This window comes from Rattus norvegicus, chromosome 6 (assembly GCF_036323735.1).
Source record: "Rattus norvegicus strain BN/NHsdMcwi chromosome 6, GRCr8, whole genome shotgun sequence".
Classification (NCBI taxonomy): Eukaryota; Metazoa; Chordata; class Mammalia; order Rodentia; family Muridae; genus Rattus; species Rattus norvegicus.
Window position 1 is genome coordinate 124,843,293 of NC_086024.1, and position 20,108 is coordinate 124,863,400.

Consider the following 20,108-nt stretch of genomic DNA (forward strand, 5'->3'; position numbering starts at 1 on the left):
AATTCTCCCCAACTCACCAACAAGTAAGTCTCATAGCTACTCGTTCTACTGATGGGGAAACTAAGGCAAGCTGAGGTTCTTTTAAAAGGTCTCACCTCACAAGCAAAGGGCCAGGGATGTAGACCTAGTTACTTCAGAACATGCTCTTTTAACCAAAGGAATATCCAAAGCCCTAGTAAAAGGCAGGGAATAACCAACACGCATTTATTCATAGGCACACTATCTACTCAGAACCAAATAGGATACTACTAGAGTAAAATTATTTTGCTTAAAAGAATAAGAATATCTGGGCATGGTGATACAACCTGTAAGTGGAAGCAGGAAGCCTGAGGCTAGTCTGGGCTATATAAAATCTTGACTCAAGCAGAAGATGAAATATTTAAAAAAAAGAAAGAAGGAAGAATAACTAGGATTCCTTTACTTGTGTTATGATGGATTCTTGAACTTTGTGAGCCTTTAAAGAAAAAGGAGTTCTAGTCTTTTCAGATCTGCTTGTCAACCAGTCACTAAGGATGTTCAGACAATTCAAGAGACCAGAGAAACAGAAGTTGCTCATATAAAAAATTCTCCAGGAGCCTTTGTGGTGGTGGTGGGGGAGGTGGTGGTGGTGGTGGGGGAGCATTATTCAAAATGTGAAGTTCCTTCGGTGGAAACTCTGGGGCCTCAGAATGTGACATTCCTTAAGCTTCTCTGGCTTTTCCTCAAAGGTTTGCCTCGCTCTCCTTATTGGAACGTCTGTACACTAATACAAGCTTTTCTTTTTACATGACCTATTTTTCCAAAGGGACTGAGAGGGGAAATTATAAATGCATGTTTAAAGCCACACTCATATTTAAATTCTCCCTATTTCTGTCATGCATTTTTTAGTACTTTCTATGTGCGATGAAAGATAAGAACTTGTATGCATGATTAATTGTAATGGTGGAAGAACGCGAGGCAGTCGCTTAAGAAACGCGAGCAACAAAGGAATAAACTACAGCAGACATCACCAGGACTGGAATGACACTACTCTGTGTACTCCATTTCCATGGCAACTAGCAATGGAAAGATGAATGTTTCCTAGTCACTCCGCTCTGCAGTTCACGTCTATAAATCAAACTTGCATAAAGAACACAAGATTTCTGCCTCGGACTGTACTCGGGCTGGGTTTATTTTCCTGTTACTGTATAATTATGGAAGAGCAGCAGAAAACAATGAGGTCATTTTTAGTGGGGAACAAACTCAGAAATCACTAATACACCTGCGGCATCCAATGCCATTCATCTAGCAAGAAACAAGAAGCAGGAGAGCCAACCGGCAAATGAAAGCCTGTCTGCTTCATGGGCACAGCCAAGCTACCACTCCTTGGCTCTGGCTGAGAACTGTGCATGCAGTGCCTGGTGTGCCCTGCCTCCCCTAGCCGGACTCCGCCATGGATATAGCAGCTCCTTAATTACCTGCCGTAGGAGCAGCCTGAGTTTGCGTTGTGTAATTGTGCAGGAGTGCATTCCATATTTAGTATGGAAGTTTACTGAGGTGGAACAATATATAGTTGGTTTTATTTACACGGAAAATGGCTCACTGTGTGGAAGTCAGGAAGGGAAATAACACAGTGTCGTGGAATTGGAGGTCAGTTGATCCCAGTCAGGATCTGATCTATGTGACCTTGGGTAGACACAAATGTTAGTTCAGACTCCGTTTTCTGAGCTGTGAGAAGAGATGGTGCATATGATTCCTGAGTACCTCCGTCATTCAACTCCAAGGTCCTGTGAAGGCCACATCTCAAAGACCTGAATCTATCACGGGGAGCACAACAAAGACATTAGCTGCTAGTCCGGAAGGGGGTACACCCGACTCGTGTGTTTTTAGCTTCTCTATCAGCAAAAGCTCCAAGTTGATGGTGTTTCATGATTATCTTTTGTTTCAACTTTCCGAACCAAAACACAGAAAATTTACTAAAACTATCAGTTCAATTAAATGACAGATACTCCTATACCTATTTTTATAAATTTATAATAGACATTTAAATCTAGGCAACAGGACTATATTCATTTTTACATGCTGGGAAGATCTTGGAGCATCTGTAAGATTTTTCTTTTGCCTTTTTTTGTTTGTTTGTTTGTTTGTTTGTTCGTTTGGTGGGGAATGAGGTTTGACCTCAAGGCCTCATGCATGCCAGGCAAATAAACTATTACTGAACTACATCCCCGCCCAGCATCCTGTTGCTTTAAGCCCACAGACTCAGATGTGTTCAGGCTCTCCTGGAGTTCATCTTTGTAAGCCCAAGACCGAGCAATGCTTGGTAAAATTCTGTGGAATAACTAGGAAGCTAAACAAACTCTAGTACCACCTTGCTGTCCCTTGAAGTAAACGGGCACTGCCTTCTCCACCTTTAAACAGCTTCATGTAGACGTACAGACGTGTGGGGGACAGGAAAATGTCTGGAAGCAAGATGAAACCATGGTAGTGTCTTTCTGGGTAAATCTCTCTAACAGTTTTATGGAACTTTTTGACCTAAAAAAAAAAATCACCTTTGGGGTATAGAGCATAAGGAGTCCCTAGACATGAGGAAGGTCTCCTGTCCCTTGCTAAGTCTTCAGGGTTCGCTATTGGTACCAAAGAACCAAGTCTCTGCACACAGCCACAGAAGCATTAAGGTGGACAACAGTGGAGGTGCTCCTGGCCCTATGTTCCTGATCTTAGGGAACGTTTATGCCACCCCAGGGGGAGACAGGCATAAAGAAGCTGAGGCACTGGCAGGCAGCTGTGAACTGTGCAGGAAATTCAAAGCAGGATCGGCCTAGGCAGCATGCCATGCTCTGTATGGACCTCATCAGAGCTTTAAGCAAGGGCTTAAAGGGTTAGAGACAAACCTCACCCCAGAAAAGCAATGTGCCTGCTGTCGCAGGAATACATCCATAGAAGAGGAAACTCCTAATAGTCCTAACAGGACGTCAGCTTTTGTAAATCTAAATCTGGCCCATAAACAGGACCATGGACACCACTCTCCTTCTCCAGCGTCCATTACTAGCCACACCCCTACCCTTCAGATCAGCTCAAAAGCCTATGGCAGGATGGAGTTAGATGTCACCCAACTTGCAATTTCCAGTAGGTGTGCATTAACGTGGGCCAGTCATCTCCACACCGGAATTTACTACAGACGGATTCTGCTGGCCACCTGAGAGGCTTGATCCATTTCTTAATCCTAGGACGAACATGATTTGGGCATACACATTCTATGCTAAAAATTAATTAAAAACTTAGTAAAAATAACATTTATTAAGAAAGGTTTCAGGTTTAACTTCTCCATCCAGTCTCTCTCTCTCTCTCTCTCTCTCTCTCTCTCTCTCTCTCTCTCTCTCTCTGTGTGTGTGTGTGTGTGTGTGTGTATATAGATACAAATGTATTAAATCAGAGTTCTTAGCACCACCAACTGGACAAACAGATCTACTACACATGCGCTAGGCACCCAATTTGTTTTATTTCTTGAGAGCAGATCATACGTTTATTTCACATTTAATTTATAATAAAGTAATTTATTTCACTCATCAAATAAAATTAAAAATGCCTCTTTTGTCAGCCAAATTGATGCTCACTCACCCTGGCTCTTTCACACAAGGAGGCAGATTCTGAAGTCCTCTTACTGGAGCTAATTTGATTTATTCTTCTATAAACACAGACTCTAAAGCAAAGACCGAGAACTGCAATAAAAACTAGAAACTTTAAAAAGGGCGAATTTGAAGGACCGCAGACCATGCAAGTCTTCGGGGTCTATAGCAGACATCAGTTTGGTCAGAAGTAAAACAACTGATGATATAATTCACATTTGAATACTTTTTGAACTTGACCAAGATTCTTAATTTCACATGTTATTATTGATCTTGCCTTCCTAGTTAAGCGCACATGCCCAGCAAAGGGCTCTAAACACAGAGAGTCTGGGACAGCCCTTAGGGTGAAGATATAACCACAAATAAAGCTGTGAAACGATCATCCCCAAAGAAGTAAATTAGTATACACCACCACCCCTCCAAACCAACAGGTTTGTGGATACTTGCTGCCATGAAAAGTGCATCTAGTCACTTGTGGTCATGACAAATGCTCCCTGAAGAATGAGTAACAGCAGCAGTATGAAAAATCTAGTCTCTGAAGACCTCTCTACTAGACTACGCACAGGCAGGCAGACAGGCAGACAGACAGACAGACAGACATACATACAGACAGACAGCAGAGGCTGCAATGGGTAGTCAGCCTCTACAGAGAAATTTACAATTGAAAGCCCAATAAAGAAGACAAGTGGGAGCTGGCTCAGTGGGTAAGAAAGAGCACTTGCTTTTGCAAGCATAGGATCTGAGTTTGAATATCCATGTGAAAAAGTTGGGCGTGCCTATAACCCCAGCATCTGGAGTTGGGGAAAAGTGGATCCTGGGCAGTTGACAGATGGACATACTAGCCAAAACAGAGACCTTCTGGTCCAGAGAGAAAATCTTTCTAACAAGAATAAGGCAGAGATCAATAAAGATACCCAATACCCTCTTCTGTGCATATACCTACACACTCACATTCATGCACCCACACATCACAAACTCACATCATGCACCCATATATCACACACTCACATTCATGCACCCACACATCACAAACTCACATCATGCACCCACATATCACACACTCACATTCATGTACCCACATATTACAAACTCACATTCATGTACCCACACATCACACACTCACATTCATGCACCCACATATCACATGCTCACATCATGCACCCACACATCACACACATTCATGCACCCACAGATCACACACTCACATTCATGCACCCACACATTACACACACTCACATTCATTCACCCACATCCCCCCACACACACACGACATTCCCTGACACACAATCAAAGGAAATAAATGAATAGGACAATTAGTAATAGGGAAATATAAAACCGAAGGCCAACAGCTGCTCTCTCAATGTTAACAGGTAACTCTGATATGTAAACTATGAACATGTAAACTTCCTCCTTTTCTTTTTGTATCATTTATTCATTCGCGTACATGTTCACTAGGTACTGTAGGTCAGACACATGCAAGGAGGGAGCCTGGGAGGGCTGATTCCTCTGCCTTCCCTCTTCCTCAGCAAGTGTTGGTGTGTTATCTCCAAGACAAGGCTTCTATCTGAAGGCACGAGTAGGCTATAGAGGATCTTAGATAAGATAATTAAGAAAAGCACTGTGCCAACACTCTCTCCGGCTCTGCAGGCACCAGCCCTGCATGTGCTGCACAGACATGTATGCAGACAAAACAACCTACACATAAAATTTGTAAAAATAATTAAAAATTTAAAAGCCTTTTTAAATTTTAAAAAGAAAAATATTTTATAAGATTTGCTTACATTTCTGTATATCCTGTAGCATGACTCTTGAATAATACTTAAGTTTATATAGATAGACTTATTTTGAGGTATAATAGCAAAAGTTGTATATCTGCAGTATAAAAATGTGGTGCAGTACTGTATCCCCTGGGTAATCGTTTCCAGCCAAGCTACTTAATATGCACAGCATCCGACACATTTCCTCTGTGTTCGTGAATGCTTTAGGGATACGTAGAAACTATGGTAAAAATACAGTGTTTCTAATTACAGAGAGCATGTGACACATTAGAACACTGGGACGTATTCACTTTATAACTACAAGGGGTCCTTTTACCCAATAATCCCCACCCTCGCTCCCACTGCTCGGACCTTGGCAGCCACCACGCTATGGCTTCTGTCCATCTGATGATGCTTAGATCGCACAGGTAAGAAACACTGTGCAGTATCTGTCCTTCTTTGCCTGACTTATTTCCTTTAGTACAATGCTCTTCAAATGGTGGCAAATAGCGTTTATAACATTCTGCTTTATATGTGTACATATGTGCATATACGGCATAAAGGTATGTCTATACAGCTACATACCATAACCACTTGTATCTGTCCACCCACTGGTGGGCACAGAGGTTGTTTCATATCTTGGCTATTGTGAATAAGGCTGGACTAAACATGGGGCTGTACATTTTTAAGTTTTTAAAAAAACATTTTATTTTTTAAAATATAGTATCACTTTCCCCTTTCCCTTTTCTCCCTCTTAATTCTTCTCATGCTCCCCTTTCAATTGATGGCCTCTTTTTCTTTCATTACAATTGTTACATACATACATACATACATACATACATACATACATACATGTGTGTGTGTGTGTACATACAAACACACATACATACATAGATATCCTGCTGAGTCCATTTAGTCTTGCTTGTGTGTAAATGATTCAAGGCTGGCCATTTTATGCTACATAACCAATTATGGGGCTCATCCCTGAGAGAGACTAATTCTCCCTCTCTCGGGAGTCATTAGTTGCCTATAGCTCTTTATGTAGGGGTGGACCCTGTGAGACTTCCCATTATGTCTATGTCCCTTATTCCCATGTCTATTGGTGGTGTAGACATTTGAACTGTGAGTTCAGTCTACTCCCCCATTATTATCAGACTAGGATTCCTAAATCAGGAGATATATTTTTGAGACAGAATGAAAACATTTGGCCATTAAGGGAAGAGCAATATGATATATAAAATATGATGTCTGGATTATTTATCAGTTTCCTTTGACTTTTATTTCCTTTGACCAAAAGATAAAGGAATTGAGAACTAGCGAGAGTTTGGCTTGAACAAACAAGGAAGGTGTCTTGAAAATGGGCAGATGTTACAGTTGGCGTGGAAAACTGTCATAAGGACTCAGAGGTTAATATAGTATTGAATGACACTGACCTGTGGCCGCTGACAATGACGCCACATGGTGCTACGAGAGCTGAGGGGATGGAGAATAGAAAGCAGGGCTCCTAGGCTGAAGGCCATGAAGTTGACAATAACCCTGGAAAGAACAGAGAAAACTGGAAGGAGAAGGGAAGCACCTTTCTAGGCCGGGGGAACTGGGTGGCTCTGTATCAGGGAAAGAAGCTGCCTTAGAGTTTACTGCTCTGAGAAGACACCAGGAACAAGGCATAAGGACACTACTTCATTGGGGCTGGCTTATAGGTTTAGCAGTTCAGTCCATTATCATCAAGGCAGGAGCATGGCAGCATCCAGGCAGAAATGGTGCAGGAGGAGCTGAGAGTTCTACATCTTCATCTGAAGGGCACTAGGAGAAGCCTGGCTTCCAGGTAGCTAGAACAAAGGTCTTTAAAGCCTACACCCACCTACTCCAACAAGGTTACACCTCCCAATAGTGCCACTCCCTGGGCCAGCATATTCAAACCACCACAGAAGTTACAAACAAGAGAGGGAACGGGCACTGAAGAAATGTCTTCCGTCAGAATGGTTGGGGATTGAGACCAGCACAGAGGAAAAGAATTGATCAAAAATGAAGAAAGAAGAAGAGACAAGAGATAGTACTTCTCTGTCTCTCTTAACAAGAGGAGGAACACAGAAAAGATTGGAGATGAAGAGAAGGTAAAGCCACAGGACCTAAGCAGAATCTGAGATGTTCTCCACAAGGCAGAAGTCAGGACCACATCAGTGTGCAATAGTGGGAAAGGTCTGTAACCATCAGATTAAGCCGTTACAGAGTGTTGACTTGGCACAGAATGTTACACCAAGAATACTGCATCTTGGCAGAACAGTGTAGCCATAGGAACAGGATGGGTCAACAACAATGCTGTAACAGGGAACTGAAGACAGCTGAGCTCAAATCCTTCAGTGGGTGAGGCATGACCTGAGGTACAGAACATCAGGCTGTACTTGGGAAATGAAAGTACTCTACAACTGCTCAGGCTGAGAGCGGTTAACTAAGTACAGAAGACGGCTTGGCTAATCCAAATTGTACTTTGTTAAAATAAAGAGTATAGTCAGAATATGAATGTGAGGGGCTGGGGATTTAGCTCAGTGGTAGAGCCCTTACTTAGGAAGCGCAAGGCCCTGGGTTCGGTCTCCAGCTCCGAAAAAAAAGACCCCCCCCAAAAAAAACAAAAAACAAAAACAAAAACAAAAAAACAAAAAAAAGAATATGAATGTGATTCCACAGTGGGGTCAAGGCGGCCTACTGAGGATTTGTGCAAAAGGGTCCAGGAAGATGATAGGAGAGTTCACACTAGGACACACACATGTTAATTGATCATAGGATGCATGTTGGGTTGTATCTAGGGAGAGAAGTAGATGTACCACAGAATGAAGGCAAGTGGACAGTAAACTCAGCCCTTAGGGCCCACAGTAGAGATCAGAGCCAACAGCGGGCATAGGTGAAAATAAGGAAAGAAAGTGGTCTCACCATTCCTGGGGATTATTAGTGCTAAGAAGAATGCAATGGGGGATGTGGAAGATACAGCATGCAGACAAGAGAGGATGAGGGGAAGAGCAGGGCGCATGCCTGGCCACCAGTAACCCATCTGAGGGTGTACGATTCTAAGTGCCACAGGTGAGGGGGAAAGCAGAGAGGGATGAGGAGACAAGATGGGGACACAGTAAAGACAGTGAGAATGCGACACAACTGCTCTGTGTCACACAAGGTTGTCCCGGGGATGGGACACCCACGTCTTCAATGAGCTATCAGCAGGCTCAACAGTTACACATGCAGAAGCCAAGGGAAAGATCGTGCACAAAGGGCTTCACATCAAGTCTACGGAGGATTTACTTCTGAGTTAGCTCTGACTTTCTCTAGCAGCAGATGGGGAAGAACAGCAAACGTAAGCAAGGTGGACATTAGAAGCCCCAGTGTTGAACTTAACTGCAACCGAGGGAAAGTCTTCTAATGAATCAAAGGACAACCCCCACTTTATGTGGGCAGGAATAAAGGCAGATTAGTTTATTCAGCTCAGTTAAAAGTACACCTCCATTCACCAACTTTAAATATATATATTTTTTCACAATGTACCTGGCAGGTATTTTGGTACTGTGCTAGAATTCTCCAGGCAAGACGTGGAACACACACAGCCCTATCACAAAGCAACCTGAAGGTGAATGCTTGCAGGTTTTCATGTGGTAAATGCTGTCTCAGCTCCCTTTGTGTGCATTTTTGTAAATGGTGCCTTTTGTTTATATTGCAGATAATCAAATGAAATCTCAACACATCAAAAGCAAACCAAGCCAACTCTCAGGAACAGGAAAGAGCTACACAATTATGCAACCTGTTTCTCGAGAACACTTTTTTGGGCAGCATGCCCACCTTTCTTGTGTAGTGGGGGATACAAAGGCATAGCCCTGCCTGCAGAATGTTAATACTGCTGAAGGAAACAGAAAAGGATTGGGAGAGTAAGCTGTGGGGTCAGCCTGCCTGGGTTGGAATCTGGGTTCCATTACTAACCAGCTGGTGGTCGGGAGCAAATCCTTTGACCTCTCCAAGCTCTTTTCTCATTTGTAAAGTGGGCAGAGACAGCATAGTCCATGAACTTCCACACAGTGCCTGGCACAGCACAAACCCTCCAGCAATAGCGGTTACAGTCACTGATCACGCTAACACGGCACTGGGCCTCAGTAGTTCTAGAGAACATAAAGGATGTCTTGTGGGCCGGAGCAGCAAAGGACATCATTTAGATAAGGAGACGGGGAGTGGGAGGAGAGAGGGGCAGTGAACCTGGCCTAAGTGAAAATGTGGGGAGACAGATGAGGTAGGATCAATGTATGGTGTGTGGACTGGAATGGTATTTAACCTGGGAAATGCCAGGGAGGCATTCCAGTCTGTCAGCTTTATGTGTTAAGCTAAAGAATCTAGATTTTTCTATGGGAAGCAATGAGGAGCTAGTAAAATAAGAAAGTAACATTAAACTGTAATGATGATTTTCTCTCATTTGTCTAAATTTAACTGGAAAAGTAGACTAGTGATTTCCAAAGTTTAATCTGAATATTAATCATGAAGGGATCATATTAAAGTAAATACAAGTGACTCAGTGGGCTGAGATTAGCATTGCCAATGAGTCCCTGAGCTGATACCTGTCTCTAGAGCTCACTGTAAAGTATATTTATTCAAGGTACTTTGGTTAAAGAGAATGGCTGGGTAAGAGAGAGGTAGACAAGATGTCAGAACTTAAGGGTGCAAACACATAGGCTTCTATGTTATAGATAAAAACAAAACAACAAAAACCAAAAAAAACAAAAAACCACGTAGTCCTAGAAATCTTCAATCTGATTTAGGATAACAATTTTGAGATGCTTCTTAATTATGAACTTATTTTTCCATAACATTTAAACAATTTTGAGGCAGAAGGAGAAGGGCCTTGACTTCAAGGCCAGCTTGGGCTACTTAGCATATGGCAGGCCACTTTGGGCAGCAGAAGAAAACTCTATTTTGAAAAAAAAAGAAGCAAAATAATTTTAAGTATCTCATAAAGTATAAAGTTCCTTTAGCAAATGCACACTTTATTTGATAAATCTAACACACTATGTGATTAAAATTCCAACCCCAAAGTTCCATGAATGGAAAAAACCTAAAAAATTGATTCCTTTTGCTGTAAAGAAAAGCTGCATGAATACGTTCATGATGTGTGGCTATTAATAACACCAAGGATGACTGAATGGGTTAGCAACATTTGGTCACAGAAAGAAACCATGGTTGCGGTCTCTTATGTGACAGTTGAATTAAAAGAAAAATGTTCCTTGTGCTTGTACCACAGAGTCCAGATATTCAGCCACATATGTAGATGAGGAGCTGGAGACAGTGGCCATGACACTTGCTGCAGTGACATCTCAAAACTGAACCTAGGACTGGACAGCTGTCACACCACACAATGTCATCTTGAGAACAGTCTTTTTTCCATTGACAGAGCACATCTGTATTCATACTTTGGAGGCTTATGAATATCTGTGTTACCCAGAGAACATAAATGTCTGCTACACCAGGCTCCATGATAAATGACCCCACCACGTAGACGGAGAAGCAGCATGGCAGGACCCCTTACAGCGGAAATGAAGAGAGTCCAACTGGAAAGGCTGGGTGATGTGAGGGGAAGCAGGCCAGAGGTAGAGCTTGGACTAGAACTCAAGTCTTCTGACTCCTAGCTACTAGGAGCCTGACTCAATTCCATGACCCTGCATGGCATCAGGGTCCCACTTGCAGAGTAAAGCAAGCATGCTCATGACAGCAAAGTGACAAAGCACCCGTTCTCTGCAGAAGGAGTTCATTTCAAACGTAACCAATTGCAGTAAAAACTGAGCAGTGAGTTGTGTGGAGCATGGCGATAAATATTCGACCATATCTGTTCACGCTAAGCACACATTCTAATGCTAGAAAGAATGTGTGCATACAACTAACTGGGTAAAAGCACAAAGATGGAGATGTTCAGTGGAGGATTAGTAGTTTAAAGCAGAATGTTGAGACAATTTCCTTGGTAGGGGATGGGAATCATCTGGGCAGAGTAGAGGGTAAAACCAGCTTTCAAGACAGGAAGCGCCTTACTCACTGGGCCTTAAAGGATGAGAAGAGTTTGTATCAGGGTGGTTTTTAGTATGAAGAAAAAATACAGAATCTGGGGCTCCTAAATGTGAAAGAGATTGAGCTCTCACTCCCACCAAATCATATATCTTTGATGATAGGAAGTGAGTTAGGGGAAGTAAAGAAATCAAATAAGAGACTCTATTACAAGCCTGTGTGATGGGGCCATCGCTCTTCTCTGCCCACTTACTCAGCCAGTTCCTGCACTTTATTTAATTCCTGTGTCACTAGTTCTAAACTTCATACTGGCAAAATGACTGTTCCTCGAGTAGAAGGAAATGATTTATGGCAGCAGGGCCTCACCTGGCAATAAAAATGACTAGCATAGAACTATTTATGTAGCCAGATTTTATATTTTTCAATTCTGATTGATATCTAATAACCATGTATGTATGTATGTATGTATGTATGTATGTATGTATGTATGTATGTACAGTATGGCATGATATTTCAGGAATCTACCTGTTTGGGCAGGACACACAAACATAGCTAGTGACTTCTGTCTATGAATGGCTATGAATAACGAGAAATGATTTCAGGTCTTTTTACAATTCCTATACAGATGCATGTACGTAGTTACAGATAAACAACCACACTCGCCAAGTAGGCACTGCCCATAAGAACTCTGATCTCATGAAGGTCACATGACTCTGCTTAAGCCACATTCCAACATACAAAGTAAAGCCAGGAAAACAACTGTACAAGAGACAGTTCAAGAAAATGATACACGACAAACGGGTTGCTTGCTCACGGGCACAGGGGCAGCCAAAGAACAGAGGGAGGGATAACATTTCAAGAGATGCAAACGACCTGAAGAAACAAAGTTGTTTCAAATCTCTGTCCTTGAGGCCCATGGATTCTGAAAGGCTCATCATCCAGGAAAGCAGAAGAGTCTGTTGGCTCGTTTACCCTGGCTCAGGACAATCTTCCATCTACTATAGCTATGACGTGAGGAATACATAATTTTGCTGAGAATATCCATCACTCCTTTTAAAATTGCATTCCTAAACTCCGACCTCCTACCAATGCTCCGACATTGATCACATTTTATTTAATAAGTCATGATGTTCTTATTTTCAACCAATCTTTAATACCCCTCAAAAGAGAATCTGAGGAACAAAGCACTTTGAACTTCCTCCAAGTAATATGAAGAAGGGGATTCTTACATGGAAAATATCATTTACAACTTGAATGTCTGCGTGCACTGCTGGAGGGCGCGAGGTGTCTCCACTATGAACTGCTCTGCAGCAACCCAGCCATGTACCCAGGGTCCTGGGCCAGGCACTGGTCTTTTGCACATGCACTTTCCACTTAAAACCTGGGAAACAGAGGAGGCTTGCTAGATAGAGCTCTTTGCCAGCCGACAGTTGTGGGAATGGACAAATACCAGTGCTCACGATAAGGCAGGCCTGAACGGGGTGACGTAAACATATACACACAAGGAAAAATGTCCACTCCCTGTTGACAGCTGAGGTGAGACCATAAACTAACCCACCCAGCCCCAATAAAGCAGAAAGAGGCAGTCAAGAGAGTCACGGAAGTCACGTAGGAAGAGAAACCAGACAGCAAGGCCACATGGGGCCGTCAGGCTCTGCTCCTAAGTTTACAGCACTCCTTCCTAGTTCTCGAGAAGTAAGCCATGAAGAAAGCTGTAAATGAGAATTTTCCCTGTCACTGGGTGTTTCAAATTAATGAGAAATAGACCAGCAATCATTTATTAACCACAACACAGAAGACAACATGCTAGTGATCGAAGATGGTAGGAGATTTGTCCATAAACTCAAAGAGCTTGAAGTACTTTATGGAGATAATCATAAACGTCGCATTTTTGTTCAGCACATAACTGATTAAATAAATTCTATCCAAATTTAAAGAAATGAGACACAACTGTTCAATGTAGGAATAAACAGGCTTTACTAGCATTAGTAGAGAAGAAAGCTCAAATCTGGACAGGTGGGGAGGAGGACAAGTCCATGGGCGGCAAGGAAAATGGAATGGAGTGAGAACACACATCACACAATCAACGACACAAACATCATGTCAAGGGAAACAGGAATTTGAGACAAGTAAAGACAAGCCTAGGAAGGAACCAGATGTTGGAAAGGAAGCCAGATGTTGGAGGGCTAGGTTAAAGAGTTTTAACTGTACTCAGAAGACTCACAAAAGATATTTTTGAGCATAAAAGACAACACTAAGAAGTTTGCAGAGTTCTGATTAGTGTTAAAGAGGAAACATGATGCTTGCTTTGCTCACTAAGTGGGAGACATCAAGAAAAGAGTTAACTGAGAACTTCTGAATGCAACATTATCTTGATTTGGCCTCAGTGCATTTAATACCCAAGCACACAAACCATGACTCCAGGTCCTAAGGTGAAAGTTGTGAATTTCAAATACTGAAAGAGGCCCCTCTCTCCTCTCTCTTCTTTTGTTTGTTTTGAAACAGGGTTTCATGAAGTCCAGGCTGGGCTAGAACTTATCTGGCTGAGGTGGTCCTTGAACTCTTGAACCTCCTGTGATCGTCTCCCAAAAGTTGTTATTATGGGTGTCACCATATCCTTCCTAACAATAAAACCTCCAAAATTATTGTTTCCCCAATAAAGAAACTGCATCTCTACAATGAGATTGGGAATACATATAAACAGCATAGAGGAGATATTATAAAACAAGAGTACAGCAAAGTAACGAAAGGACAGGACGGCCAGTAGGTACCGCTCAAAAGAAGGAATAGAAGGTAAAAACCAAGCCAAATCAGATGAACGTCCAGGACACAAATGAAAACCGACATCATGGGAAACATACGAAACGACATAGTGAGATGATTTCACGACTGTAGCTCCAGTTCCAGGGAATCTGATGCCTTCTTTTGGCCTCCGTAAGCGACTACCCTTACATGCACAAACCCTCACAGACACACATGCCTACAAATAATTTAATATTAAAATTTTTTCAAAGAAAGACTTTCAACATAAACCAGCATTTCAAAGAAAAAGGAGTTGGCTAAAACTTTCAGCATTGACTCACTATATAATTTCAAATACAATGTTCCAGATAAGTATTGCTAGATAGAAAAGGAATTGGAAATAGGATTTTTGCGATCCTTAGACGCAAAAGTGTGGAACATGAATCAGAGGCGAGCTTTGAAGCCATCTCACTATAGGACTAAAAAGACACTAAAGGAAGAGGTAATAGCAACAGAGCAGCTAGAACATGAATTTTACAAATACATATATATATATATATATATATATATATATATATATATATATATATATATATATATATAAAACCAAATTGCTTTCAGTTGCAATAAAATCAACCAATCGGCAAAATGACCAACTAGTCACCAGGATTACAAGAGTATCTTCTTGTGTTCTTGTGGCACTCTAAACTAACCATGGCCATGCCGACACTCTTATCAGGTTAGAGAGTAAAGTGACTCTTTGTTGCATCGTGTCCAAGAAGGCTTTGCTTTGGCTCTTTGCTCACCTGGTCTCATCATCTGATTTTCTGTGAGTCTGACTTGGTTTACAGAGCGAGAGCGCAGCAAGGGCGGTCACTTCTGAAGGTGGCTACTCTTGATCTCTAGACATTCCTCCAGGACCACATATCCCTTGAAAGAGTCATTTCCCCCACATCACTCAAGACACAAAAACTCCTGTCCTGTTGGAATTCCTCAGCTTCTCTGGCCTCTCAGACAGTGAGCCGAGCCTCGGACACAGCACAGCACTGACAGCATGTAGAGCCCCAGCAGCTCTTTTTTATCTCCCTGCACTTGAAAAGCACTCAGACCACTGACAGGATGCTGACTGTGCATCAGGCATCTCTATTTCTTGGCCTATTTCAATCTGCACAAAGAGGAAATATTTTTCTTTCCCTTTTGAGTTTAATACTTTTTTATATTTATATTCTTTTCTTTCTAGTTTATAGATTATGATGTTAGTATAATATACTAATTTTAAAAAGATTTCATTTTTCTGTGTACATGCACCTGTGCTCAGGTTCACGCATCAGGTGGAACGGAAGTCCCTGGTGGCTTTGAGTCACCCAGTGTGTGTGCTGTCTCTGCAAAGACAGCAGATGACCTTAACTGATGAACCTCTTCTCCAGCCCAATACAACGGATTTGAACAAGGTGCGTGCAACCAACTAAAATGCCTTGCTTTGGTTGTGTATTATGATCTCCAAGTTGTTTTGGGCATTCAACACTAGTAACTAGCACACAGTTTGATAGAGCATAATCCACAATGGAAATACATGCATTTACAGCTTCTATGCAATGTACTACTGTATTAATAGATTATGTAATTATAAAATAATAGAAAACAGCTAAGTAATTTAATATGTGACTTTTATTATTAATGGCAAATCATTCTATTATCACTAGAAATCTTTCATAATATTTAATAATAATGTGATTTTAATTTACTTTATTATTTTGGAACATCTTGACTTAATCCTTACTGACTGAGCAATTTACGGTTCAATTTGCTTTGAGACCTTGGTTTTAAGAGCTGGCATAGGTACCTCGGGTGATCATGCAGCTCTAAATGAGACCAGGTGATCATGGCCTGACACGCTTTTAGTTCCGTCCCTCTGATGATGAAAAGCTTTAGCCAGTTTTGAATTTGTTTAATTAATATTGTTTTGCTATAGCTGACTAAAACCCAGAAATAAGTATTTCCCTCTGCTGATATCACAGATAGGTTTCGAAAATGTATTAGATTTCAGAACTTACGATACAAAAATGAATTTCAACGTGTCCTTTGGCAATTTTATACATGGATACAATGTATTTTGATTGTCTTCAGTCCCCATTTTTTCTTTATCCCAGCTCCAGGCCTTCTGGAATCCTTTTGTCTCCTAACATATCCCTGTCGTAATCCCTGACTTTTTCTAATGACCAAGGATGCCCATATGTGCATGGGTGTGGGGTTAATTACCAGTGGCCGCACTCCTGAAGACAGCTGCCATTCACTCCCCCCAACCCCCGCTGACATCCCTTCATTGCCAACAGTTCCTCAGGAAGAGGGTAGGACCTCAAATACCCCTTGCCCATCCATATTGTTACCCTTGAAAAAATTAAAACTACTAAAACTTGCAAGATATTTTTAGTCAGGTCAGGACATTTTATTTTCCATTCATTTTCTTAGAAAAAGAGTTCTAACAGGCAGCACAGATGAGTTTGGAAAATGAAGTCATATTTACACATTTTTAAAATACTCTCTCTAAGGTGGTAGGGTGGGGTTTGGACTAGAAGGCGTTACTCTCTTCAGTAAGCATCATGCACGGTCTCTGTCTCAAAGGGCTATATTAAAAACATTTTTTCCATGTCCAACCTGGTGGTGGTACAGACCTGTAATGCCAGCTACTCAGGTGGCTGAGGCAAGATAACACAAACTTACACCAAGAATGAGTTTCAGGCCGGTGTGGGCAACTTGGTGAGGTCCTGCCTAAAATAAGAACTGTGAAGGAGGCTGGGGACATAGCTCAGCGACAGGGCACTTGTATGGCATGCAAGAGCCTGGGCTTAAGGCCAGTACCAGAAAAAAAAAAAATGTCTCCTAAGATCTCTGTGAGGCAGCATCCATCTAACCATGTAACAAACACTAAAAGGTCAGATAATTTGGGAAACCCCTTTGCTTCTTTGTAGAGAGGGAAATGGATGCCAAGTTTTAATTCCTCTCAATACCTACCACCGCGAGGTAGAACTATATTGAGATTCGCCACTCGTCACGACAGGCACGCAGCACATAAACAGATGCTAATGTGCGTTTCAGAACTTGCTTTTACAAAATCACCTAACATTCTCCTGCAGCACTTTGCATGCACCAGGACACATGCTCCCCTCAATAGCCCGCTCAATGGCTTGCCTGTGAGCGAGGCAGCAGATGAATTTCATATATGTCACTGTTAATGATAATGTGCGCAATGCTTATTCAAATAACCTGCTTGATAATTTCTATTGAGCAGGGCTGGCTTCCGGCCAGACTCCATTCAATTACTTTTCTCCCAAAAGGGACTATGTGGCAGATGTCCCCACATCCATTCCCTTGCTTTCTTCTCGAGTCTCAGAACCTCTATTAAGTGGGCATGGGAGGGTCGCCTGCAGATACAGCAGGAGAACCTGAGTCACTGGGATGTAAGGGAAGGATGCATAGCCTCAGAAGAAGAGCTGGGCCTCTGTGCCCTTCTCCTGATGCTGGTACTCAGGTTAGATGGCTGCTATGTGAACGGCTGTCCTGGAGGAAGAAGCAGCCAGCAGTTTAAGCTGTGCAAGGAACAAGGAATGGAGAGCCTGGGTTCCTCACAACTATGACATTATCATTCAGGCCTGGGTTGCCTACATTTATTGGGGAGAGATATATGCATATCTTTTGTGATCTGTCAGTATTTAGATTTTTCTGGATGTTGCTAATGATTAAAGCCTAATTAATACATCTGGTGACAGGTGAGGATGGCACAAGCTAGGGATCGGAGGAGAGGTCAGCATGCGCCACCAGCATTACAGTCTGCGGGTTCCCAACACAAACTGCCCTCAGGCCACTTTGAATGTCCACATAACACAATCTTAAGATGCACTTAGGAAGGAATGAATAAGTGCCCGCCATTGTGTCTGAGTTAACAACCTCTGACTCTTCTCACCCACTTGAAAACTATGTGTCACCTTGCTGACAAATGCAGACTATGTCAAGTCTCCATAAGGCTTTTTCAGGACATAAACTTACAAGGTTCTCCTCTCCTTACAAGCCCCTGTCAAAGGAAGTACCTAGACTCACGGCTAACTAACTACGGATTTCTCTCCTGATCCATAAAGCTATGATGTAAGAGGGTAATGCCCAAAAGTGAAAAGCCAGCATGCAGAAGGTTCCCTGCTAAAATACACAAGAGCAAATGGTAAATATGCTCAGGAAGGTCGGATGCGGTGCCTGTACCTGAACACCTCCAGCACTGTCCTCGACGGCAGCTTGGGAGCCACTTGACTAAACGCCCTTTTGAAATCTTCTAGAGTTAAAAATCCACGATCTATACAAAACAAGATATTAACATTCACAAGTTTATAAAGCCTCTGAACTATGACGTCAGCCATAATACTTATGGGAAGCTAAATTTTAATATATTATTAAAATTAAGGGGAAAAGCAGTAGTTGACAGTTTATCTTATGATCTTATTTACACACCCAGTGAACACATCTCCCTGGAAGAATTTCAGGATGTGGTGGTGACACCCGACCCTTTGATGCAGTGCTAGGCGAGCTGGAAGGCCACTCACTGCTAGCCCTGCACTGTCTGAGTGAGTCCTAGGGAAAGGACGTGGTCCACTAGGCTTCAAGTCCTTGTGCTCTGCCAAAATGCTTCAGCCTTCCAAACTCCTTGTTTTCTGGCTTGGCATTAGACCGACGATATATTAATATTTAGGGGAAATTATAACGACCGCCAATGCATGAATCTTGGAAGTCATGCCTAGTGTGGAAAATAGTCTTCCAGTCATGCATGGGTCACAATGAGAGTTGCAGAAGTATCTCTTGCATGTCCATGGGTGGCTTGTGGCTTATGTCCTGGAAAGGCTAGTCCTTTGGCTATCACCATTACAACATGGGGACAACAGGCAAACACACAGGTATAGTAAACAGTCCAATTGCACAACTGTAAACATTTCATCCAGGGTGTATGTCAGAAACTTAGTATCCCAAAGTAGGACCGGTTCTCCGCCGACACCTGTGGTCACTGCCAGTGAGGGGAGCAGTCATCTGCCAACTGCTGTACACTTAGTTCACGGTTCCCCAGCTGCAGTTCTTCCATGAAAACACTTTAGGACACTTACAGTGCACGTCGAATGCTGTGAAGATGTGCCTTATCTCATTCCGATAGAGCTGCGCCTCCTTCTTTCTCTGTACGACATTTAAAAACCCCTCAAGTGATACACCTAGAAGTTGTGGGAGAAAAAAACATTTGCCAAAGATGACTATATGTCTCTTCAAAAAAAAAAAAAAAAAGCCGACTGAAATAGAGAAAGATATCACAAATAATCTGATTTTTACTGATTTTCATCTTTCACAAAGGGAATTTACTCATAAGTACAGGAAAAGAGGCATCCTGTTATGCTACGGGCTAAACAAGTCCAACCTTAGCAGTCAGTGGTGAAAACCAGACACGCAGGCCTACTGAGCTTCTCGAGGGATGGAGAAACCACGACCTTGAGAAGTTCAACACTCTCCCTCTACTGGATCCAAAAGACAGGCATGGACCCACTTATTAAAGAAAGTCACATCATTTTCCTTCCCGTTTGCTGCTTTGATACCTTTTCCTTTTCCTTTTCCTTGCCAGATGTCATTTCAGCAGGTTTTTTCCCCCGACTGGGAGATAGGGTCAGAGAAGTAGTTTCTCAAAAGTCAATAGCAATTGTATGGCACAGATAAAGGTGGAGCGAATATTACATAAACAATGGGGCTGGCGCCATCCCCAGCCCTGGATACACCCCACAACGTGTGCAGCCGCCTCGAGCTCAGCTTCCTGCTACTTTTGTAATAAAAGAGCCCAGCGTGATGATATGAGATTGGGCACTGTGCTTACAATGTCTATTAAAATGAATTCTAATGTGATCTTTGTAGCAGGTTTAAGGAGCAGAGCCAAGAATTTAGACATTTTAGTGAGCTGAGCCTGAAATATATAGAAAGAGCAGTT

The 20,108-nt window shown here is 42.2% G+C and overlaps 1 protein-coding gene and 1 long non-coding RNA gene across 8 annotated transcripts in view; one reads left to right on the forward strand and one right to left on the reverse strand.

The window, feature by feature from the left end:
• The window catches only part of Efcab11 (EF-hand calcium binding domain 11), a 154,093-nt gene that overhangs the window by 104,762 nt on the left and 29,223 nt on the right, over positions 1–20,108 (reverse strand). For all 4 annotated transcript variants that reach the window (XM_039112741.1, NM_001024350.1, XM_039112742.2 and 1 more), the window contains exons 4-5: positions 19,249–19,350; positions 18,359–18,449 (exon numbers count right to left, since the gene is read on the reverse strand). In XM_039112741.1, coding sequence (XP_038968669.1) covers positions 18,359–18,449; positions 19,249–19,350 — 193 coding nt within the window. The remainder of the gene's footprint in view (positions 1–18,358; positions 18,450–19,248; positions 19,351–20,108) is intronic.
• LOC120103598 (uncharacterized) lies at positions 7,618–19,700 on the forward strand. Of its 4 annotated transcripts, none has more exons than XR_005506191.2 (4): positions 7,618–7,725; positions 9,048–9,252; positions 15,426–15,558; positions 19,487–19,700. It is a non-coding gene; the product is annotated as an uncharacterized LOC120103598 (long non-coding RNA). The 4 variants fall into 4 exon arrangements; XR_005506192.2 differs by lacking the exon at positions 7,618–7,725 and adding an exon at positions 8,787–8,957; XR_010052322.1 differs by lacking the exons at positions 15,426–15,558; positions 19,487–19,700 and adding an exon at positions 10,611–11,761.